Raw genomic sequence first — 20,161 nt, 5'->3', positions numbered from 1 at the left:
AAAATGCCAATAACCAATACTAAATTAAGGTTCTCTAAAGCGGTGGTTCTTTACTGGTCCCACTTCAGGACCCACTACCACCCATCACTGACAAGCTGCCACCCACACTGATAAAAGTTAAAAATCTCAAATTTATTTAATGCAAAGATGGTGTGTTTTGTACCTGAGATAATACAGAATATCACAGTTGGCCAACACAGAAGACAAGTTTAATGATAAACCACACTGACCAGCAGGTGGTGATGCTAAATATGGAAATATTCCTTTTAACACTAAATTAGGTACATTTTAACCAAAGCAAAAAAAAACAAACTGCATTCAGTTAAAAATTAAAAGTGCATTCAGTCACTTATTCAAGAATTAAACACAGTAAGTTTTTTGTCCTCAGTATAGGTAAAATCATATCTGATGTAGTCGTTGTCATACCTGAGTTTCGCCATGACATGAACATAAACTTTTGGGTCTTCTTTTACACTGTGAAATGTCTGGTGTTAATTAGCATTACAGTGCATTAATGCCACCTACTGTTGGGGAGTGTAAATAGACAGGGCTCCACTACATAAAAAATAAAGCATAGGATTGGTTTCTTAAAATTATTTTTTGCCCAGACAAAGGGAGACTCACTGAAGATGGGTTTGTGACCCACTTTTGGGCCACAAACCACCAGTTGAGATTCAAGGCTCTAAAGGTGGAACATTTCTTAAAGAATTTATTAATGTTGGGTCAAAGAATACCCCTTTTAAACCGATGCAAGCATGATGCAAGTTCTGGGCTGGTGTTAGTGTCGGGGTAGATCCTGTTCACCTTGTGAACCTTTAAATTGGCGTTTTGCTTTTCCATTGTAATGTCATGACTGTACATCTCAACAGCTGAAAGAGACACGTATGGGGAGGTGAGCCAATGACAATGTTGAGCATAGGGTTTGTGGTCTTACATTGAGTACATGAATACATTGGTAGTTGTTAATTTTAACAAAGTGGCTATTGCCACAGTACTGTGGGACTACTTTCTCATTTGTCTATTACCACAGAGGCAATCATTGCCCTTGTTATATCATGTATAGACTGGTAACCTGTCACCCTGCTACCACAGTACTGTGGCAATAAGCAGCGCACATGCCATGTACCTATCCAGTTACAGGAAAAGGTAAGGGGACCAGTTACCGGAAGCTGGTTTATGCACCTATTCACATGTTCAGTTTCAGCATGCAGACATGAAATGTGGCGACTGTTTTACCACATGTGAGGAATTTGCTCAGGTTTTTGATGAATATAAATCAGCCACTGGGACATCGTTCAGAGTGCAGAATTCGGGTCATTTGATTGGCTCTATGGCAATACACAAACTGATATTTCGTGCCACAGAACTGTGGTAGCAGCCATTGCTTAATTTTACATGGCAGTGATAAAGTTTTGTTGATCCTCTTGGTCACAAAAAATTATCCTAAGACTCTGACATAGGTGATTCTTGGTTCTACATCCAAAGCAGTGGTGCTGTTCTGGAACCAGTTTTCTTGGCCTACAGATGGTTATGTAGATGGAATGGCCTCAGTGTAAAAGGGGTAGATAATGTAACATGTAAGATGTAGAAGGATATTTTGGTTGATACCCAGTCCTCCAGCTGAAGTGATGATGAATTACAAATTCTGCACTACCCTGTAAACCAGCTGTCAGTCTTCAATAGCCCGACAACACATATATATCAGCAATATTTCTCTGAATCAGAAAACTGCAGTGACTGATAAAAGGGACAGTGGTTGACAGAAAAACTCCTGTTGGTAAATTAAATATTATTTATTAAAATTACTAATAGTATCTCTCATCATACTAATTCTGGTGAATATTACAGTTAATTGTACCCTTGAAATCCTCACTTCATGTCTGAAAATTGATCAATTCTGCAACTAAATGTTTATTTTTTTCTTTTTTTTAAGTCTCACATAGTTAAAGATAGCTCTTCATGGGGTTCTACTGTTGTTTGGTCAGAATAAGCAATGCAAATGTTGTATGGGCATTTAAAAAAAAATACAATCTGATTTCATGTAAATTTCTTTATATGTAAAAATGATCAGTAACACAGATCAATATGACTTGAACCTGTTCTGTGTAGATACTGTGAAAGGGATGAAAATTGTAATTTTCAGAATTGGCTCACTGTATTTCAAATACTTGCAATTAGCCTCCTAAATGACATAAAAAAAAGCAAAAATGATAACAGTGACACCTTAAAATGTCTTGTCCAACCAAATATCTCAAAATAATCAGTTTGCAACAGAAAAAACAGAATCATTAGAGCAACTGAAAAATAAAGAGTCTATGTTTAATTTATAATTTATCAATTTTAGTTACCAAACATAAATACACTGTCAACTTCATTATGACAATCACTGAAAAAATTTTACAGATTTTTTTCATGTTTACAGCATGTTACACACTTAAAAAAAAAAAAAAAAGTAATTCAAGTAGAAGTGAAAGAAGAATGCAATATTACAATTTCCTGCTCTGTGGAGAATTAAACTTGGGTCCATGTGTACGACTGTCACGACTGAGAGGTTTAGAGGAAATGACACCATTTCTTATTCACATTAGTCAATACTTATTATCGCCTTTGACCTTGTGATGTAAAACTGTTCTGTTCAGGATCAGTGAGTTGCTGACACGGATGTTTTTTTCATGTCAGTAAAAACAAACTGTCCCAGTAACATGTCATTAATGTGTCTGATTGTTAAACTAGTGGCACTGCCCTTTAAACATCATGTTTAGTAACATATATTTCTGACCTGTGCTACTGTCTGAATGTATTTTCCTCAAAGAGCAACACTCTGCATGATGGACGTTCCTGCTTCATGTGATGTTGTTGTTGTTTTCCAGCTCAGGTCACTTTGTCCTTTCAGACCTCATGTTTTTTTTTTGTTTTGTTTTGTTTTTGTTTTTTTGGAATTGTGTATCTTGACGTTTTGTGGCAATGTGTCGATTAAAGTCTGTTGTTGACATCAGCTTTGTGTGTCCTGATCTTGTTCATCGTTAACACATGGATCCGCTCAGTCACAGGAATGATTAATCAGCTGAAGGGTCATCTCTGAGACATCCGGACATCTGACTCTGCAGATCAGACCACAGACTACAACACACCTCACTCACCAAGAAAACATAATCTATATTAGGGGTGTCAAACTCATTTTCCTTTAGGGGCCACATTCAGCCCAATTTGATCTCAAGTGGGCTGGACCAGTAAAATAATAGAATAATAACCTATAATTAATGACAACTCCAATTTTTTTTTTCTGTTTTAGTGCAAAAAATAACATTAAATTATGAAAATATGTACATTTACAAACTATCCAAGGAAAAAAAAAAAGAATAACTTGAAAAAACTGAAATTTCTTCAGAAAAATAGGTGCAGTTTTAACAATACTATGCCTCAACTTATCATTTATACATGTGCATCATGGATTGGATCAACAAAGGCACAAAACATTTAATGACGGAGAATATTATTAAAATTACACTTAATTTTCTTTCAGGTTGTTCATATTTATTCAGGTTATTCACATTTTTACTGTTAAAGGATAGTTTGTGATGGTTTATAAATATTTCATAATTTAATGTTATTTTTTGCACTAAAACAAAGACAAAAACTTGTAGTTGTCATCATTTATAGGCATAATGTAACATTATTTTTTTCACATTAAACCAAGAAGAAAATTTGGAGTCATTATTTATAGATTATTATGCTATTATTTCACTTGAGATCACACTGGTTTGTAGGTGGAATCTGAACTAAAACGAGGTTGACACCCTTGACTTTTAATATAGTCTGTGTAATTTTTGCACTTTGCATCCTGTGGGCCAGACTGGACTGGAACCTTTGGTGGGCCACATGTTTGATGCCCCTGCTCTATATTAATTTATAATATACTAATCTAATATGGATCCTCATTTGAGAAAACCTGGTGACCAACTGGCACTTGATCACTGGATGTTTTCTGTATATCTCGTCTCCAGCCTCATAAATCACCTCTAACCAGTCTGTTGAATCACTTGTGTTTGATCTTGCCATCAACAGATAATTCTTGTTGTGTCAAACTTCCATAGGTCCTCCTCCTTCATCAGGTGTTGATCAGTTCCCACCGGCTGTCACTGATTATTCTGTAGTTGTGTTTTCGGTAGTTTTGGGGGTGCACTCGTCGTTGTCTCCACACCTCGTCGTAGAGGCTGCGTATGACTGGGGGCAGCGGTTTAAAACCAGCGGTGCGAGCCAAAATTTCACAGTATTCCCACTGATCCTTTTCCAGCTTCAATAAATGGCGCTCCTGGACGCCTTGGTCGAGCTTGTCCTGTTGATCTCGCTTCACCTCGTCCTCCATCTGACAGCGAGAGGGTAAAGACACTGAGCCGTCCAACACGGAGAGAGCAAACTGGACCTGGAGAGCAGAATTATAATGGGGTTTTCATTAAGACCTTTTCAGAATAGAATAGAATAGAACAGAACAGAACATGACTTTATTGTTACTGTTACAAGAGCAGTGAAAAATCAGTTTAGCAGCAAACATTTAAAGTGCAAAAAGATGGTATAAAAATTTCATAGTCATAGTGAAATCCTAGTCATGGAAGAAAAAAACCCAACCAGAACCAAAATCACTATTGAGAGAAATTAAATAAAAAAACATCTCTGAAACATTTTGGAATCAAAGGTAACAATTTAAACAAAACTAACCAATATAATGATATTTATCACAATATAAACCTATATTATGACATTAGTCATTATTGTTTTGTATCCCAGACCCCTGTTAGAAAAGAAACACCTGAATTCAACGTGTCCGCTTACTTTTGCCCAAATAGTGTATCTGATGTTTGGCAATGTGACTTCTGTCTGAACAGTCATGTCGCATTTCACATGAATTTTAGGTCACTGAAATGCGACAGACGTCACAATTCTGTGCTGGAGGAGGAACCGATAAGACCCATGTTTACTTCTATAAACACAATGTGCTCATGTGGGTCACTTCAGGACAGTAAAGTGTTCACACATGAGTTTGATGGAAGTCACATTTGAATTATAATATGAACAACCGTGTAAAAAAACACAGCAAAAATACATAGCTGAGCAGTAACACCTGCAGAGTGAACAGAGTTAGACTTGTCAAGACGTTGTAAAACCCTCAGAAACCCTGTTTATGACCAAAACTCTGTTCTGGTTCCACCTCTGTCCACTCACCTGGCAGTGGAAGTTGGGGAAGGGGCAGATGATCTTACAGATACCGATGAAGAAGAGCGAGGGGAAGGCCGGTGGCATCATGAAGCGGTACAGAGGAGTCACCAGGTGGTCCTGGATCTGCAGACTCAGCTCTGCAGCATTCAGGAATGGAAACGTGAAGTTATAGCCGGTGCAGAACAGCAGCACCTCAGCCTCACTCACTGAGTCATCCTGCACAGGAAAAAACAAAGGTCAAAGGTCCGGATGAGAGAAGGAGGGACTCTGGTTGCAACACAGAAATAGTCAAATCTTCACAACTAATTCTTTTAAATCTCTACAAGATTTTCTACATTACTGCAAAAAAAAAAAAAAAAAAATTAAATAAAAATACATCACATACAACAGGGTATTATACTTTATGTAGCTATAGATAGATGGACAGATAGATATACTTTATTGATCCCAAACTGGGAAACTAGTGCAGCAGCAGCAGCAGCATGACACACAGTAAAAAAAAAAAAGATACAAGAATAAAAATTATAGACGACAAGAGCAAACACACTACACATAATATAATGGAAGTATGAAAACAGAACTGGTACAAAATCTGGTCTTAAGTAATTTATCATCATAAATGATGATAAATCACTTAAGACCAGTTAAATATAGAGCAAAAAATACTTTGGAATTGCCACAGAAGTAGCACTGGGTCTTTATGGGTTAATGCCAAATCTCAAATTGTCATGATGGTTGAATTGGGCTCAGAATCATCCTATACGTCCTCCATTGTGACGAGTGAACTGTTTGCATATTGCGTGAATGCAGAACTAGATGTACTGAATCACCTGAAAGCGAATCCTGCCATCCTCCTCTACTGCCATAATGGGACTGGACTGACTGATGCCCGAGGGAAGAGGAAATGTCAAACGAGGAAGACCATGACTGAGAGTCACCTAAGGGAAAAAGTGATGATCAGTGTATCTGCACATCTTTCAGTACAAATGAAATTTTATTATAAACAAAAAGCAAACCATAGTCAACACTAACAGAGAACTGCAGGGACCCAGTTAGCATCGATCAAAAGCCAATGGGATTTTTCTCTTGGCTTTAGTGCGTTTCAGCCATTGTCAGGTGTTCTTGTTGTTAAATGCCAGCCGTAATATTTGTCCAACCACATCTCTCTGATTTTGTAATTTCCCATGATTGAGCCCACATTATTGTCCTCATTTCAGAAGCTGGACATACTTTTTCTGGCTTATAGAATAATGTGAGCATACTACCACCAGCTACCAAGCAGAGTAAATATAGTGCATTGATGTCGAACCCATTTTCTTTTAGGGGCTACAGTCAGCCCAATTTGATCTCAAGTGGGCTGGACCAGTAAAATAATAGCATAATTCGCCTGTAAATAATGACAACTCCAAGTTTTTCTCTTTGTTTTAGTGCAAAAAAATAACATTAAATTCTGAAAATATTTACATTTACAAACTAATCAAACAAAAAAGATGTAAATACCCTAAAAAAAAATTTAATTTCTTAATAAAACTAAGTGCAATTTAACAATATTATGCCTAAACTTATCATTTATACATGTGCATTATGGATCAGATCTACAAAGGCACAAAACATTTAGTAACAGGCAGAATATTGTTAAAATTGCACTTAATTTTGTTTAGACATTTCAGATTATTCATATTTATTCAGGTTATTCACATTTTATTCTTAAATAGTAGTTTCTTAATGGAAAAATGTTCATAATTTAATGTAATTTTTTGCACTAAAACAGCGTTTCTCCACCTTTTTTGAACAAACACCCACTAATGGCATCATGAGCCTCCTGCCCCCCCCCAAAAAAAATAGTCGGGGGTTGGGTATATATAGACCTGTTTGCAGAGGACGTGGTGCGTTATATAGCTCAGTAGGTAAAGACCCCCTCACCACAACCCCTAAACTGTGATCTACAACTGTACTAACACCCCCCATTTGTGCCTGAGCACCCCTCTCTCAGCTTTCTCATTCCAAACGCCCCCCCAAGGGGTGGTACAGCCCCCGCTGCGAAACACTGCATAAAAAAAAGAGAAAAATTTGGAAGTGTAATTATAGGCATGATATGATTTATTTTTCCACATTAAGCCAAGAACAAAATTTGGAGTTATAATTTGTAGGTTATTATGCTATTATTTTAGTTCTACAACCTTGACTGTTAATATCTTCAGTGCAATGCTGGCACTAGGGATGTAACGATATGAAAATTTCATGTCACGGTTATTGTGACCAAAATTATCACGGTTATCATTATTATCACAGTGTTGTTGAAATTGTGCTCAAAATGTTCAAAAAGTACTAATACACACACTGAAATAATTTAACCAAGTTGTATTAAAAAAAACAAAAAAAAACAAATAAAATAATAGGAACAATGTACCTTCAGTTGGCAGAAACATTCAAATATTAACCCTCAGTGGTCTGAGCCTCTTTTGTCCATTTTTCAGTCCTTTTGATTTTGTCTTTATATACTATTAGGCCTGTAACGGTACACAAAATTTTCGGTTCGGTACGTTTTCGGTTTTCAAAGCCACGGTTCGTTTTTTTCCGGTTCGGTACGGGAAGAAAGAAAACCCCTCAAAATGTCTTTAATACATTTATGAATTTTTTAACATTTTTCCCCCAATTTTTGGACACAATAGAATATAGAAAAACAGGAATAATATAATTCTGCTGCTATAAATCAAATAGAAAATAAAATAAATTATTAATATGACTAAATGTATTTTAAACATTAGTATTGCACTTTTCTCTGACAGGTAGTTTTGAACAAACAAGAAAAATCTAATCACAGTTCTGTCAGTTCACAATCTGCAGAAAAATATCAGCAAAAAAATTCTGCATGAAGTTCAACATCAACAGGAGGGTAAACTGGTATTCTGTTTAAACAAACTGAAGAGCAACATTGACAACAAACTGAACCAAATTATTTATTTTAGGACAGAGAATAAATTGTTTAGGACACTGTGTGTACTTGTGTGTATGTGTGTGTGTGTGTGTGTGTGTGTGTTTGAGTGTGCGCGCGCATGGAACGTACGATTTGTCTGGGGGATGGTTTGTTTGTTGTTTTTTTGTTTTATTTTTTTTTTGGTCGGAGCCGGGGGGTGGGGGGGTGCGGTCCGGTCCATAACTAACGTAACTAACGCTGGCGTGAAACGAAAGTGAAACTTTATTTTTATATACTGTCAGTGGCCAACTCCGAGTTTTATTCCTCTGTTATACAGCGTGCATGAGAGAGAGAGAGAGAGAGAGAGAGAGAGAGAGAGAGAGAGAGAGAGAGAGAGAGAGAGAGAGAGAGAGAGAGAGCGCTAGTGTGTTTTAGAACTACCGTAGTTCCTAGGGGCCAAACAACGTCCGTCTTATCTCCGTCTCTTTCCTCGTTGTTGTCTTTCACCGGGACCTGAAGTGATCCAAACTGGACTGTACTGATGGTGGAGGGTCTTCAGTCTCTTCCTTCCAGGTTCACATCATATTTGTTTTTTTTGTTTTGTTTTTTTTTTTACCTTATATCAGCTGCTATTTGGTATTTTGGGTCAATGTGCGTGTCCTTTAATATGTCCGTGTGAAACTTGCGCGGATTTAAAGTTCCGCATTAAACGACATCTTTCGTTCCTTTTTCTTTTTGTCAACATACTGTGCCGTTTCGGTACAGCTGTGTGCCGAACCGAACAGGTGTGTACCGAAACGGTTCGGTTCGGTACGTGTACCGTCACAGGCCTATATACTATATAAACAAATGTTTACTATACCCATGTTTGGGATCTGTTTTTTCAGCACAACTTCATTTATATCATCTGTCTATTATTTTTTTCCACTTTAACCTACTATATTAACATAAAAGGACAAAAAAACACAAAAAATATATAAAATCTGATTTGAAAAATGTATATAATTTATTGCATAAATAACACACAGATGCTTATCGAACCTTTTCAAAGACTTTAAAAATGAATATTGGTTCCAAATATTAAGCATAGAAAATTAAAATTGTAATAAATTAGAACTGTACTCAAATATTTGACATAAAAGCAGATCTTTACATAGACATTTTTTTTCTCTAAAAGTGTGGTAATCAAACACAGTTATCATGATAATTAGAATTTAAATGGTAATACTAACCGTCTGCAACTTTACTGCGGTTTATCATTATACCGCTAATCGTTACTTCCCTAGTTGGCACTTTGCAAATTCATCCCACGGACCAGATTGAAGTCTATGACGGCCCAGTTATGGCCCACAGGCCGCATGTTTGACAACTATAATATAGTGCTTTAGTTAATATACAATCAAACACTAGGTGGTTGAGAGGGTCATTATTGTGGGATGTAAAACTAGAGCTGTGATTCAAATGTCTGGTTGTGTACTGTTACTATCATCATTACACTGTAATAACCTTATGTGTCCCAGTTTGCTACCTGAGCTCCCACTTTGGCCAGTTCAATGGAGATGTCCAGTCCTGAAGCTTTGGCTCCCAGAACCACCACAGACTGACCTGAGAATGGTTCTGGGTACCTGTAACTGTGACTGTGGAGAACTTGTCCTGAAACACACACAGACATAGACATCAGAATCACACGATACCAGAACACACACTGTTCTGACACTGGTTTAGTACTGGACTAATTTTTCAAAGTTTCTGTTTTATTCTGTACGTTTATGTCCCTGCCCATTTTAAAGAGGCATTAAGGGAACATAGTAAAAACTGTACCTTTAAAGTTGTCCATGCCTGGAATGTCCGGGATGTGAGGGTCAGAGTAGTGCCTTAAAGAAGAACACAAATCACAGGTTTAAGCAATTAGATATAAATAACCATGCATCGTGTTTGTGTCCCATCTGTACTCTGTGACATACTGCAATTCTAATTCTAATGTAAATACATATACAGCCTATAGAATTTGATTACTATTATTATTTATCTTATCTGTCAGATTATTAATTAATGGGCCAGTTGTGCAAATATGAACAGTTTGAGCAGAAGTTAAATTAAGTCTGTGTCATAATAGTATCCATCTGATCTACATGTGGTGAAAGTTTTGATGATGTCAGCCTTGTTCCCATCTAGTGTCAGTTCGGATAAAGTAGCTCTGCTGACCCCTGGTGGATGCACAAATTAAAGCTGTTTAAGATTTTAGGAGTTAACTGTTTCATCTCACCCAGAGCAGACAAACACTGCATCGAAGCTCTCCGTTTTCTGACCACTTGATGCATCCGATGAAATCACTTCCCATGACGTCTTCTCCTTATTTCCATCTGTTTTCGGGACGACGGGTTTCACATGTTCTACTTTTGTGTTAAACTGACATAAATTAAAAAAACATAATTAAACGAATGAACAGTTAACTTCATCAATGAATAATCTGATTACTAGTTTGTAATGGTAACACTGGTAACCCCTGTCAGGTTACCAGTGTGATCAGAACATGGACAGGTCATGTGACTCCTCACCCTGATGTGAGGCTGGATGTTATGGCTGTGACAGTATTTCTCCAGGTATCTCAGGACGTCTTGATGGGGCAGGAAGCTGCTCAGCTCCGGGTCAAAGGGGAAGTCGGGGAACATCATCACCTCTTTGGGCAGATTGGTTCTGAGGAGTCATAGAAATATGTATGTGTCGGAAAAACAACAACTGACTTTACACGTGAAATGGATACAAAAACAGAATGAGTCACTGGTAGCTCATGGTGAAGGTGAAAAACTATTCAAGAATCAGTTCTCTCTTTATTTGTCAAGTGTGTAAACGCATACAAGAACCTTTTGGCCGGTAGATGTTGTCTCTCTATTAACGAGCATTAGGCATTTGCTTTATCTCTGCTCAGTATGACTGTGCAGTTCTGTGGTGCAATGTTGTTTATGTTGCTTATTGTTTATTCCAGTGTGCAATGTTTGTTACTTTTCGTACTGCTAATTATCATTATTATTATTATTATTATTATTATTAATATTATTATTATTACTTTATTATAATTATCATTACTGATTCTGCTATTACTAAATAAATAAATAAATAAATAAAGACAGACAGACAGACAGATAGATAGACAGATAGATAGTACTTTACTATTTATTTCCATTAGTACTTTCTAATGTGCAATTGCCTGTTTTTCACTACTATTTTTACTTTTCTTTCCTTTTTGTCTTGCTATATTTCTTATATGTGTACATTTGACGCTGTGCTGTTACTGGAACCTTAATTTCTTGACGGCTCTGCCCAAGGGATCAGTAGAGTTGTATCTGATCGAATCAAATCAAATCCAATCCAATCGAATCATAAATACAAGACATGACAAAAAATGTAAGAAAGTAAAATATGAAAAAAAGAAACTCCATACACATATAAACTTTAAATACATAAAGACACAACATCAAGTTATATACAGTTAAAGTGCAATGTTTTGTGCAATTGTGGATATCAAGTGACAGTGAAAACAAAACAAAAATAACCTAAATATGTTACTAAGGTTCTGTTCCATCACCTGCATCCTCAGTGGCCCCCATGACACTGTTTCCATGGTAACTCACTTGAGGTTTTTGTACATGCTGCTGAGTACTGGTTGCTCATTGTCCAGTGTAGAGGTGCGTTCGTCGTAGCACCATGTTCCACCGACGTTCCCACTGAGCTCAAACACCACCGGAGGAGCGAAGACATTCGGTCGGGACAGGATGTGTCGGGCCGCACAAAGCCCTGCTGCTCCGGCACCAATGACCGCCACCCTCTGCAGTGCCATCCTGGTAAACCTAAACCAGAAGACACATCAAATATACAAGTAAAGATTAGGTGTAGACACAAACCAGTGAAAAACTGACAATTTAAAGAAGGTTACGCAAAGATTCACATATTTGTTTTAGGGATTCACTCAGGAAAGATACTGTTTGACTTCGTATTGGTAACTGTTCTGGTAACGTTATGGGATAATTTGGCCATCTGAAAAGGAACATGACATAAAAGTTCCATAAAAGCTCTTCAGAAGTAAGGTTCCAGGAGTTTTTGTTTCAGGCCTATTCTAGATAGTTACATTAACATTAGACAACATTCATTTTATTACACAACAGTGTAGCTTTTTTGTTTTTGTCTTCCATCTGTACTGTTTAACATACTGCAGTTCTACTTCTTTTATTACTGTTATTATTTTTTGTATTGCTGTATATATATATATATATATATATTTTTTTTTTTTTTTTGGACTTTTTTTTCTCTATTATCTTTATGCATGCACATTTTTTTTTGCAGTTTATCCTGTTGCTGTTGTTGTTAAGTTATTGGATGATGAGAATGGAGGTGGGATTATATAAGTTTTTCTTCTTCCCACTCCTTTTCAAATGTGAATGAATGATTTTGGAATTTTGAACTTGCATGTATTCTGTAAATGCTCAAAATAAGCAATAAATGAATGAGTGAATGAATGAATGAATGAATGAGTGAATTTCCACATTGTGGGATCAAGAAAGTTTCATCTTATCTTATCTTATCTTGATATGGATGTTTCCCTGTTTGGCAACATTCATTCATTCATTTTCTGAACCCGCTTTATCCTCACTAGGGTCGCTGGAGCCTATCCCAGCTACTTATAGGGTATACCCTGGACATGTCGCCAGTTCATCGCAGGACTGTTTAACATTTGGTAACATTATGGGAATATGTTCCTAACTAAAAAAGAACAATAGATAAATGTTTTCAAGACTAACCTTTAGACAATATTTAAGGAACATAACCTACAAGTTCATAATACTGTATATCATACTTTTAAAGGTACAGTATGGAATGTTTAGTTACATCCAGTGATAAGGTTCAGGTTTCTGGTAATAGTTACAGTCAGTGTTTGGTTTGAAGAATGAGACAGTCTGTTCTGAGCTCTGGTGCAAACACACTGGTCTCTGTGGAAGCAAGGTGCTCCCTCTGTGTATACAAATTATTCACCCTATGGAACAGAATCAGAATTATTCTCATTTTCAGTTGATTGTACCATCAATGACAACAGTATTATTAATATTATATTCCATTTCTGTAATTACATTATCCATATCTGACACACTAGACTTTTAATGAAGCTTCCTACGCTGTTATTGAGGGGTACAAGGATAAAGGTAAAGCACAGGTGTCAAACATGCGGCCTGGGGGCCAAATCCGGCCCGCCAAAGGGTCCAATCCAGCCTGTGGGATGAATTTGTGAAATGCAAAAATTACACTGAAGATATTAACAATCAATGGTGTCAAAATCATTTTAATTCAGGTTCCGCATGCAGACACATACAGTCCAATTAGATTTCAAGTGGGTCAGACCAGTAACATATTATCATAATAACCTATAAATAATGACAACCCCACATTTTCTCTTTGTTTTTTTAGTGTAAAAAAGTAAAATTACATGAAAATGCTTACATTAACAAACTATACTTTTACAAAAATATGAATAACCTGAACTAATATGAACAAACGAAACTGTTTTAAGAAAAGTAAATGCAATTTTACCAATATTCTGCCTGTTACTAAATATTTTGTGCAATCGTAATGCACATGTGTAAATGATAAACTGAGGCTGAATATTGTTAAACTTGCACTTGTTTTTCTTAAGACAATTCAAGTTGTTTGTGTTATTTTAAGGTAACTTTGTAGATGTAAACCTGATCATAATATAATTTTCCTTTTTTCACTATTGTTATTTTACTGGTCCGGCCCACTTGAGATCAAATTGGACTGAATGTGGAACTGAACTAAAATGAGTTTGACACCCCTGCGGTAAAGTATTGATGTTATATATATATATAATAAAAAAAAACCAAAAAAAACCCCAGCAGGAGCAGAATAACTGGCAATGTCATACATCTTATTTTTGTGGTTGGTGTCAATATTAAGAATAGAGTGACTTTAACTCCAAACAAGTTAGATTAATACATTAAAACGAGTTTTTCTTATTATTAAAGAATAAACTGGCGAGGTTTATAGGTAATTCTACATATTAAATATTACATGTATAGTTTATAGTTTACCAGTTTGACCTTTGAGCCGCTGTCAGACCTACGTACCCAGACGGTTCAGACCCGAAATCAAACTGTAACTACACACAAACTGAAAAAATGTGACATACTTCTACTTTGGTTTCATATTTAAAAAAAAGCTATAGCTTGATTATTCGTAAATGATGGAACTCCAGTCACAAACTGCGCATGCTCACTAAACCGAAATGAAACTTTTAGCTGTTAGTCTGGCTAGTCCAAAACACACACTTTTACACTCACATTTTAACAGTCAGCAGTCAAAAGTGAAGCTTTACCGTGAGTCGTCGGTTCTAAAATTAACCAAGCATCGCTGAAATGTAACAGGAGTCGGTGTCCGTAAACACTGAGATGAGTCAAATCACGTATTACGTAGACGTTATATTCAACATTAACGGTGTGCTGAGCGGAAATGTTCCTGTATCAACAACGGCAACTTCCTCCCACCGAGACCCTTCAGAATAAAAGCATTACAAACTACCATTTCACAATAAATAAATAAATAAATAAATTACAAACAAAAACCAAAAATGTCAACCTGAAATTTCTTGAAGTGCAATTTTAATCCTTTCATGCATGAATTGTGAGAACCTTAGTAAATATGTTTTTCTTGAGTGTTTTTATTCTTCTTTGGGCATGAAAAAAATCAATGCATTTTTTTTTTTTTTTTTTTTTTTATGAACCTATTTTTCGTGTTGTTACAAAAATGTCCACTCAGCTGGACACCATGCATTTAAGTTTCAAAGCAAAGAAACGTATTTAAAACTCATCATGAGAAAATTATATACTGTGTGAAAACAATGAAATAAAAACATTTTTAACGCCACTAATCTAATGTTTTCTCACATTTTATCATACTCTAATACTAGTTATTACTCATTTCATGAAGATAATATCCTCCTGAGACCCAGGAAATTGACAATTTTAGCTTTTTTACACTAAAAAATTGTATAGATTGGAAACTGCATAATGCACAATTTTTTTCAAATGCATTTTTAAAATCATTTTTATTTATTGATTGATTTTTTTAATGGAATGTCCTTTGCAATGGACAGCATTTAAGTTAAACTGTCAAACTTTTGTCCCCTACAGAGGACAAAATGAGTTGCTGGGTCTCAGGAGGATGTACAAAAAAAAAACAAAAAAAACAAAACAAAAACCTTTTTGTTTCAGAAAACTATTAATTACAGTCTAATAACAATTAGCAATTGATTTACACTAAAACATGTTAGTGCAGATCACGTTTATCAAGAACAGGAAAGTTACAGTAATGGTCTGAATGTCAGTGTTTGGAATGGTGCGTAAGTGTCCACTGTGTTGGCTGATATGGAACTAAAACAACAAAATCCATGAATAAACAATAGAACAGCTGTAGAATAACTGTCCACTGGAGTGACCACTATGCATGGAGGGCTTAACATTATATCTTGACTTATCATTTCAAATTACTGACTTTAAAGATATTTCTTGTTTTTGGCTTTTTAACTAAAGTTTGAGATTGATTTATTTTTTTACTGTTTTAAGCAGGGGTCTTCAAACATGCGGCCCAGGGGCCAAATGTGGCCGCCAAAGGTTCCAGTCTGGCCCCTGGGATGAATTTGCAAAGTGCAAAAATTCTGCAGTCTTGAATAAAATTAACCAAAAAAAAAAAAAAAAATTATCTTGAATTAAGGAAAAAAAAATGTTGAATTAAGCAAAAAAAAAAAAAAAAAATCTTCAATTAAGTAAAAAAAATCTTCAATTAAGCCAAAAAAAATCTTGAATTAAGCAAAAAAATTCTTAAATTTAGCAAAAAATGTTGAATTCCACAAAAAATCTTGAATTAACAACTTCAAAATTTTGCCTTTGTTTTAGTGCAAAAAATAACATAAAATTATGAAAATATTTACATTTACAAACTATCTTGTAACAATAAAATGTGAATAACCTGAACAAATATCAACAACCTGAAATTAAAGAAAATTAAGCACAATTTTAACAATTTTTTGCCTGTTACTAAGTATTTAGTGTCTTTGTAGATCTGATCCATAATGCACATGTAGAAATCTTTTTTGTTTGGATAGTTTATAAAAGTAAGTATTTTCATAATTTAATGTTTTTTTTTCTTTACTCTACAACAAAGACAAAAATTTGGAGTTGTCATTATTTATACGTTATTATTTTACTGGTTCAGCCCACTTCAGATCAAGTCGGGCTGAATGAATGTGGCCCTTGGAGGAAAATGAGTTTGAAACCTTGGTTTTAAGTATTTATAATTCTTTTATTATGTGTTTTGTGTGCAGCACTTTGAACAACTTTTTAAAGTGCTTTATAAGTAAAGCTGGATTGGATATTTGTGCATTACAGATCACAGTGAATCAACGGGGGCACAAAATATTTAGTAACAGACAGAATATTGTTCAAATTTTGGAGTTTGGAATTGGAAGTTGTCATTATGTATAGGTTATTATGATATTATTTCACTGGTCTGACCTACTTGAGATCACACTGGGCTCCACGTGGCCCCTGTACTAAAATGACTTTGACAGAGCTGACTGTTAATTTCGTCAGTGTCATTTTTGCACTTTGCAAATTCAGTCCCGTGGGGTAGATTTGAGCCTTTGATGTAAAACCTCAAATGTTAATAAAGTCAAACATTGACTATTGCCTCCAGTCCAAACTTCATATTAACATCTATGGTTGCCAGGAAACTGTTTAGCAAAAAAATACATGTACCAACAAAAGGTGAAATTCTTACAATATGAACACTGACAGAAGTACTCAGATCATACTAAAGTAAAAGTAAAAATTGCAGCAAAGGTATTTGTCTGTAGTCAGCTTCCTTTTAACAGCAGAACAGAAATACTCCCATAGCATTAGTCCAGCCAGAGAAATGTATCAAAAGTAAAAGTACTTATTATGCAGGATAGCTTTATGTTCTGTTACTATAGAAAACTGGTTTTATTTTATTTTAAAAATAAATTCATATATGATAATTTTACTGCAGCTCAGAGTAATTATCCTTTGAAATCCAAGACCAGAATGGACAAAACACACACCGACTTGTTTCTTGCAGCCACACAATACTAAATGTCCCATACTGAACCTTCGATGAATTTGGTAAAATGTTATTACAAAAACTCCCATAACTTGTATTTCCAATCCTGATGTATTTTTGAGGAGTTCCCACTTTGATGAACCCTGAAAAGCACATTCTGACGATTTTATGTGGCTGAAAAAAAAACCTGAACACAAGAGACAACTTCAAATATTTTATTAAAAACAAAGAGAAAGCAGACAAATAAGTCTAACTAATGGTGTCCAAAGAAAATCAAAGGTGGAAATTAAATGTAGAAGTTGATGCCACAGTGACAGGTTTGACTCCAACCCTTCAAAGAGTCTCAGATGCTCCTCGTGGTCTTGCTGTGTCACAACATGTTTCCATTTCATATTTATGTTAAAGGAGGATGAACTCCAGAGTCTGTGGTAGGTAGTTATTTACAGTCATGCCTTCGGTTGAATGGTCGTCACTTGGTGGCGGCGTTCCCGTGCGGTGGCGGCTGCTGCTGAGGCTGCTGCTGCTCGGCCAACGCCTGCTGCAGACGAGTGCGTTTCCTCGAGTAATGCTGCCAGTGAAGCAGCTGCTGCTCATCGATGAACTTGGCGCATTGAGCGTTGACCAGCTCCTTCCTGAAATGTTCGTACTGCAGCAGCTCCAACATGTGAAGGCAGTGAGGATACCTGAGGACCAAACAGCACAAAACATGACTATAGAAAAGGGATGTCAAACTCATTTTAGTTCAGTAGCCTGGCCAGCCATTCTTCTTTCTCAATGAGAAATCCGTCTGGAATCACGGGGCTCGAAACCAAATATTAAGGTGGGACTAACAGGCACCGAGTAAACCAACCACAGATAAGACGGATGTGACACTTTTGTCAGAGAAATTTAGGAATACAGGATGTAATCTGTAATTCAAGCCTTATTTTTGAATCAACTAAACAACCGACAACAGTTGTAAAGAGATTTGCAAACTGGAACTGATGCATTGCGAAACACCGGCCCTGCACACTTGTGATTGGTTCAGTATAGAATAGATCGTGCATATTTCACAGTGATCGGCCCAGTTCCACATATATATGTCACAGTAGAGATTGAAATCCAGTAGGATTCCTAATCCTACTAGGACAGATAGTAATTTTAGTAAGACATTAGGATCTGAAGATTGGAATTCCAATCTGTCCTAGGAGAATTTGCAATCCTACTAGGACAGATTGTAATTCTATTTGGAAGTGGGATCTGAAGATGGGAAAAATACGGCAAAAAATATAAGAATTCTGTCAGGACAATCTCAAATTCTATTAGGAGAATGTCAGATTATATCAAAATGTATGGAAAATAGACTGAATCATTTCACAGCCAAAATTCCAGTCAATTTCAGCATAGGTAAGCATACAATTCCGCCATCACTATGTCTATCTGTCCTAGTAGGATTAGGATTCCTACTAGGACAGAGAGTAATTTTAGTTTGTCCTAGGACAAACTCCAATTACTATCTGTCCTAGTAGGATTAGGAATCCTACTGGATTTCAGTCTCTACTGTGAAAACCAGAGGGCTGGCCAGGCTACACATACAGCGCAACATGATCTCAAGACAACTCCAAATTTTTCTCTGTTTTCGTGCAAAAAAGTAAAATTACATTATGACAATATTTACATTTACAAACTATCCTTTCACAAAACAGGGAATAACCTGGAATTTCTATATAATTTAACAGTTTTAAAAAATATTAAGCATCAGCTTGTGGTTTACACATGAATTTCAACTTAGAGATCACAGTGGATCTACAAAGACACAAAACATTGAGTAACAGGGATCTGGAACTGAAAAATATCGCGTTTAACCTTATGATCAAAACTCAGTGACACCCTTGACTGTTAATGTCTTCTGTGTAATTACTGTACTTCACCAATTCATCCCGCGGGCCGGACTGCACCTTTTGGCGGGTTGGGTCTGGCCTGCAGGCCTTATGTTTGAAACCCATTCTATAGAACACTGGACTGAAAATTATAGTAATACTAATCTGAGGTTATTTCTGCTGTTCATGTGCTTTTCAACACTGATGACAGGAAGCTGAAAAAGCAATACTGGCTGATTTCTGATGTTCGTCCACACTGATTTTAATTCTTTTGATACCCAAATATAAAACTTACTTGAGGAACTTTGCGTACTCTGGTTCCTTCCAATACAGCAGGTACTTCAGGTAGTTAATGAAGGGACGCTCCCTCAGGAAACCTCTCTGAGCCAAAACTGAAAAACAAACTCACTCCTTAGTTCAGTAACTACAGCTTTAGTTGTCAGCAGCAAGACAGAAGATTTTTCCCATACTTTTTAAAAACATATCACATCAAAATGCAGTGTAGATAAACTCTGACCAGGCTGCATTTGTGATAGTTGTTTCCATATTAGTGCAAAGATTTATTAATAATTTTGACCAAAAACACACCATAAAAAGGCTAAAGTTAATGCAACGTTATAGAGATAATGTTGACTTCAAAGTCCAATAATTTTTTTTTAGAACTGTCGAAGTGAGATCAGTGAAAGATATTTTGAAATGCAACTGTAAATGGAATTGGATTAACTGTCTTTTAAACAAATTACAAATAATTCAGACAAAGTGCCTGTCATTTTCACTCACAGTTGAGGTAGTTGGGGTTTGCCAAACACTGGATGAACTCAAGCTCTGACTGGAAACGGTTTCTAGCCTGCTCCTCTGCACACAAACACAATACAGAAACAGATAAATCCATGTTCAACATGTTGTATTAAGAATCTGACAGTCCAAAAATGAACGATGAACAACGAACCAAATGGCAAAGTTCACGTACAAAATCCACCAGAATCAACATAAAAGCACATCTTTGAAATACCCTTTATTGAGTTTTATG

At 36.0% G+C, this 20,161-nt stretch overlaps 2 protein-coding genes across 3 annotated transcripts in view; both read right to left on the bottom strand.

Moving 5' to 3' along the window:
- Positions 1-3,677: 3,677 nt before the first annotated feature.
- Positions 3,678-14,638, bottom strand: LOC115432467 (flavin-containing monooxygenase FMO GS-OX4). Of its 2 annotated transcripts, none has more exons than XM_030153317.1 (9): positions 14,514-14,638; positions 11,764-11,979; positions 10,690-10,828; positions 10,398-10,540; positions 9,953-10,005; positions 9,660-9,784; positions 6,045-6,152; positions 5,221-5,430; positions 3,678-4,423 (listed from the first exon to the last, which is right to left on the bottom strand). In XM_030153317.1, the coding sequence occupies exons 2-9, from the start codon at positions 11,967-11,969 to the stop codon at positions 4,109-4,111; spliced, it is 1,299 nt and encodes a 432-aa protein (XP_030009177.1). In that variant the 5' UTR covers positions 11,970-11,979; positions 14,514-14,638; the 3' UTR covers positions 3,678-4,108. The 2 variants fall into 2 exon arrangements, with proteins under 2 accessions (XP_030009177.1, XP_030009176.1); XM_030153316.1 differs by having other exon boundaries at positions 14,479-14,626.
- A 2,833-nt stretch (positions 14,639-17,471) lies between these two features.
- The window catches only part of med31 (mediator complex subunit 31), a 3,741-nt gene continuing 1,051 nt past the window's right edge, over positions 17,472-20,161 (bottom strand). Inside the window, exons 2-4 of the mRNA XM_030155045.1 lie at positions 19,912-19,986; positions 19,427-19,523; positions 17,472-17,955 (exon numbers count right to left, since the gene is read on the bottom strand). Coding sequence (XP_030010905.1) covers positions 17,742-17,955; positions 19,427-19,523; positions 19,912-19,986 — 386 coding nt within the window. The 3' untranslated portion in view covers positions 17,472-17,741. The remainder of the gene's footprint in view (positions 17,956-19,426; positions 19,524-19,911; positions 19,987-20,161) is intronic.

The sequence above is a fragment of the Sphaeramia orbicularis genome, chromosome 14 (genome assembly GCF_902148855.1).
Source record: "Sphaeramia orbicularis chromosome 14, fSphaOr1.1, whole genome shotgun sequence".
NCBI classification, from domain to species: Eukaryota; Metazoa; Chordata; class Actinopteri; order Kurtiformes; family Apogonidae; genus Sphaeramia; species Sphaeramia orbicularis.
This window is presented reverse-complemented; position numbering and strand designations above follow the sequence as displayed.